At 37.7% G+C, this 4,381-nt stretch overlaps 1 protein-coding gene across 1 annotated transcript in view; it reads left to right on the top strand.

Annotated features, from left to right (window-relative positions):
• Window positions 1-2,513: 2,513 nt before the first annotated feature.
• Window positions 2,514-4,381, top strand: part of pfkla (phosphofructokinase, liver a) — a 27,719-nt gene continuing 25,851 nt past the window's right edge. The window contains exons 1-2 of the mRNA XM_016469375.1: window positions 2,514-2,746; window positions 4,040-4,113. Coding sequence (XP_016324861.1) covers window positions 2,662-2,746; window positions 4,040-4,113 — 159 coding nt within the window. The 5' untranslated portion in view covers window positions 2,514-2,661. The remainder of the gene's footprint in view (window positions 2,747-4,039; window positions 4,114-4,381) is intronic.

The raw sequence follows: 4,381 nt of genomic DNA, 5'->3' as shown, positions 1-4,381 counted from the left end.
CGTGCCGCGTAAACATAAAACCATGTCTGCATTTGTGATCGGAGAAAACAAACAACAAGTGCTACTCTACACTGCCCAAAAAACTTGTGTTTAAATCATCAGTGGCAAATTCTTTAAATCTAAAACTTTACAGATCTTCTTTATGCACCAAGAGCTTGTAACACTCCAAAGAGAAAGGAAAAATTGAAATCGCATCATAAAAATCTAATTTTGTTAAAAAAAAAAAATTGTGAGAAAATCGTATCTGTCACGGAGAGCGCTCCTGTTACTCTTCTTTCGGGCCACCAGAGGGCCCCATCACCAGAGTACTAGTTTCCTTCCCGCACTACATTTCCCATCAGCCCTGCACCTGTCACTGATTACTCCCCTACACCTGTTCCCCATTACGTTAGACTATTTAAGGAGCTCTTTCACCCAGGTTCACTGCGAAGTCTTGTTTTGCCTTGGTGAACATCTCTGAGCGTTATTTTGGTTACTGTGGACTGTCTTCTGTTATTACCTCTGCCTGCCTTCTTCTCGTGTTGTTTGCTGCCTGCCTCTTGGACTTGTGCTCTGGATACTGGACTGTCGACTTTGGATTGCCGCCTGCCCTGACCTATGACTGCTCCAGTTTCCGAACGATATCTGCCTGCCCCGATCTCAGGTCTGTCTATGATCACGATTCTGTCTGCCCTACGATACTGCCTTATCTGTGTCTTGACCTCTGCTTGTTTGATTAAGTTACAAATAAAACTGCAAATGGATCCCAGCCGTGTTGATGAATCATTACAGTATCGCATTGTGAGTTGAGTGAATTGTTACATTCCATTTAGATTTTAAAAATTTATAGCACAAAATGGCAGCTTTAATAATTAAAAAAACTGCATTTCAGTCAGAGATGCATATTCAACCAAAAGTTGTTCAAAGTTATAATAATGTTCCTGGAGTGTTTTTTCTGAAACGTTTTAGTTGGATGTTCATCTTACGTATTTAAAACATTACTACTTGTAACTTTTTTTCAGAATGTTCAAAAACATTCACAGGTAATATTCACATAATGTTTGCAAAATAATGAAATGGAACGTTCCCTTTCTGAAACATTTTAGTTGGACATTCATTTAATGTATTTAAATGTTGCTACTTGTTTCAGAACGTTCAGAAAACATTCAAAAGTTACGTTCACATAATGTTTGCAAAATGGAATGTTCCTTTCTGAAACATTTTAGATGGACATTCATCTAACACAGGGCTATTCAATTGGGGTCGCACATACGCCTTGTTTTTGCACTAATTAGTTTATCCACAAGGTGGCATCACTGGCCCAGACCGTTGTTTCACAGCCGAAAAAGTAAAGGAAGAGACGGAACAACAACAACTTTCCAGAGACCACAATATCAATAGACGGCAGCGTTGACGAGCTATCTGAGGGTTATGAGATATCCACAAGTCTAGTTTAAATGAGTATAAAGACAGTGTTATCCGTCTTAACTTCTGGCGAGAAATAGCGCAGACACTGAACAAAGATGATTATCAGATGGAGTACAGTTTGAAAGGCTGCGCGTTCTGCTGTACGCATGCGCTGAGCCGCTTCAGACAGCGCACAATTATGCCAAAACTATCAAATACAATTTATAGTTTATGTGAAGATTTTTTTAAGTTCACTTAAATTAAACGTTATATTTTTTCAGAGCCTACTAAATGTTAAAAATAATGTCTTTCGATTATACTGTAATGTTGAATGGCTATAATTAATGGCTAAAATTGAGGTGAAAATGCATTTAATAGAGACATCAGTAGCGGTATCAAAAATACTGGCCTTTGTTAATAATAGGCTACTTTGTAAAGAGAAGCCATTAAACATATTTAAAATATACCACCTTTAGGTTGTTTCTACATTAATTTGGAGGTTCAATGTGAAATTATGACAATATATTTATGCAATTGATCATGATTAATTACAGAAATTTTTTTTTTTTTTTTATCGACTTACAGAAAATATGAATGTTTTTATAGATTGTGGTGTTGGTAATATTAGTTGATTTTACTGCTGAATATGCATTTTAATTTAATTTCTAATTTCATAGGCCCCCGGAAAGAGATCGGGACGGGCCCCTCACCCTTGGCCCCCTTCAATTTTTCAATTCAATAATCCGGCCCTCAGATGAATCTAACTGAATAGCCCTGATCTAACATATTTAAGCGTTTCTACTTGTTTTGGAATGTTCAGAAAAAACGTTCACATAATGTTTGCAAAACGATAAAATGGAACGTTGGCATTAACCGAGAATTTTCATAACTTTCATAACTTTCATAAAATTGTAGAAATAAGTTTTCATACATTAAAACTTAGGATTGCTAGCGCTAGCGGTCCTTGTAATGTATGAAAACGTATTTCTGAAAGTATTACAAATCTATGCATGACATATTTAGGACTATAGGGCATGTTTTTAGCTGGGTTGTGGCTTTCCAGCACTGCAAGGAAGCTGCTGGACAGTGAAGTACAGTACAGTGTTTACAGTGGGCGTTGACGTCTGCGCGCTCAAGACAGAACTCACAGCGTCTGCGCGGAAGGCCATTCGGCGCAACAGACGCGGTGTAACCGATCCTCTCCGGACGGATAGTCTACAGCAGCACGGTAACCTCATACTGCTATCTCGCAGAAGCGGATCGTCGGAAGACAGCATGAGTTCTGCGGGGCTGGAGAAGTTGCGGATGACGGGCTCAGGCAGAGCGATCGCCGCGCTAACGAGCGGAGGAGACGCGCAAGGTGAAGCTGCAGCTGACGCGGGGCCTCTGATTCTGAACATGCATGCGAACTAATAAAAGATGTGTTTATGTAGATGATGTAGGCAGCCACGTTTGTTCATGCGATGGCAACGAAATGCAAAAGGAGGTTTATATGATGACCAATAAACAGGAATCCATATATGACTGAAATGACCTAAAAACTGACCTTCACTGCCTCCTGGTCAGCTAGCCTATAGCCTTTCTTTCAGATGCATTTATTTTATCTTATTATTATTTCATCATGTATTGAACGTTTCCGTTTGAACCTCCGCGGTCAATAATTTGTCTGAAATTTAGTAAATTACTAGAAAAGTAGATCTATGTAAATAGGCCATATAAACCTCTACAGCTTATGTCAGTAGGTGGGCAAGAACATGTGCAGATCATATTTCAAAATAAGAAATTCTATGAATTATATTTAAATGTTTTGCATTTTTATTTATTTAGTATTATTATTATTGTTAATTATTTGCTATTGACATTATTTACATGAAAAAAATCATTACTTGAAATAAAATAAACATTAACTGAAATAAAAGTTCATGTTTATTTGACCAAAATACAGAAAAAAACGGTAATAGACCTGGACATTTTCTTTACATGGCATCAGATTATTAATTTGCACTATATTAAAAGCCATAAACTGAAAATGCAGCATTCATTAAGTAAGGGATAATGTACATTCAGCCGGTTGTTATCTCCGATTATTACACGGCTCTGTGGAATACTTGATTCTGATTGGTCAATCGCGACATTCCGAGGTATGTTATCCCTCGATAACAACCGGTAAAAGCTGATAACACAGGCTCATCCAGGTAACAGCAGTCGGCGCTGTACTCTTGCTTGAACTATTTTTTCTTGCTGGAAGCTTTGTGTTTGTTTAGCTAATAAAATATTAAAACTCGATTCAAAATGGTGTACAATTATTTAATTGTGTCATCCTGGTATCGCGGACTCGCTCTCGTTTCATATAAACGCAGCTGCTGCCATTTTGCTACGATTGTTTTGTACGCTCTAATGGATTATAAGAGAACTAACAAACTGGTAAGGTTTTAAAACATTTTCGTCTTAATTCTTGTATTGCCTTAATTATTTTTGTGGTGAAATGTTGTGTAATAAGTGGTGTGACTGGAATGTCACGGCTGACCAATCAGTATCAAGTATTCCACAGAGCCGTGTAATAATCTGAATTAATGTGGGAAGTGATCATCTATATAAACATCTGAATACTAAGCGTTGTGTGTGATTAATAAAATGCTATATAATTCTGCAGGTATGAATGCAGCGATCCGCGCTGTGACCCGAATGGGCATCTATGTGGGCGCCAAGGTGTATCTGGTTTATGAGGTGCTCTCGCCATTCATGTTTTACACTGATCTTTGCTAATGTATGGATAATAATGATGTGGCATAACATTAAAGGGAAAGTTCACCCAAAAAAGAATTCTGGCATCTCACTCTTATTCCAAAAGAGTTTCTTTTTTCTGTTGAACACAAAAGAAGATATTTTGAAGAATGTGGGTAACCAAACAGTTGGTGGTCCCCATTGACTTCCACAGTACGGAAAAAAATACTAGGGAAGTCAATGGGGGCCATCAACTTTTTTTTTTTTTTTT

Source organism: Sinocyclocheilus anshuiensis, unplaced genomic scaffold, assembly GCF_001515605.1.
Source record: "Sinocyclocheilus anshuiensis isolate Anshui unplaced genomic scaffold, SAMN03320099.WGS_v1.1 scaffold1005, whole genome shotgun sequence".
NCBI lineage: Eukaryota > Metazoa > Chordata > Actinopteri > Cypriniformes > Cyprinidae > Sinocyclocheilus > Sinocyclocheilus anshuiensis.
The sequence above is the reverse complement of the archived record's forward strand: the minus strand, read 5'-3'. Positions and strand labels throughout refer to the sequence as shown.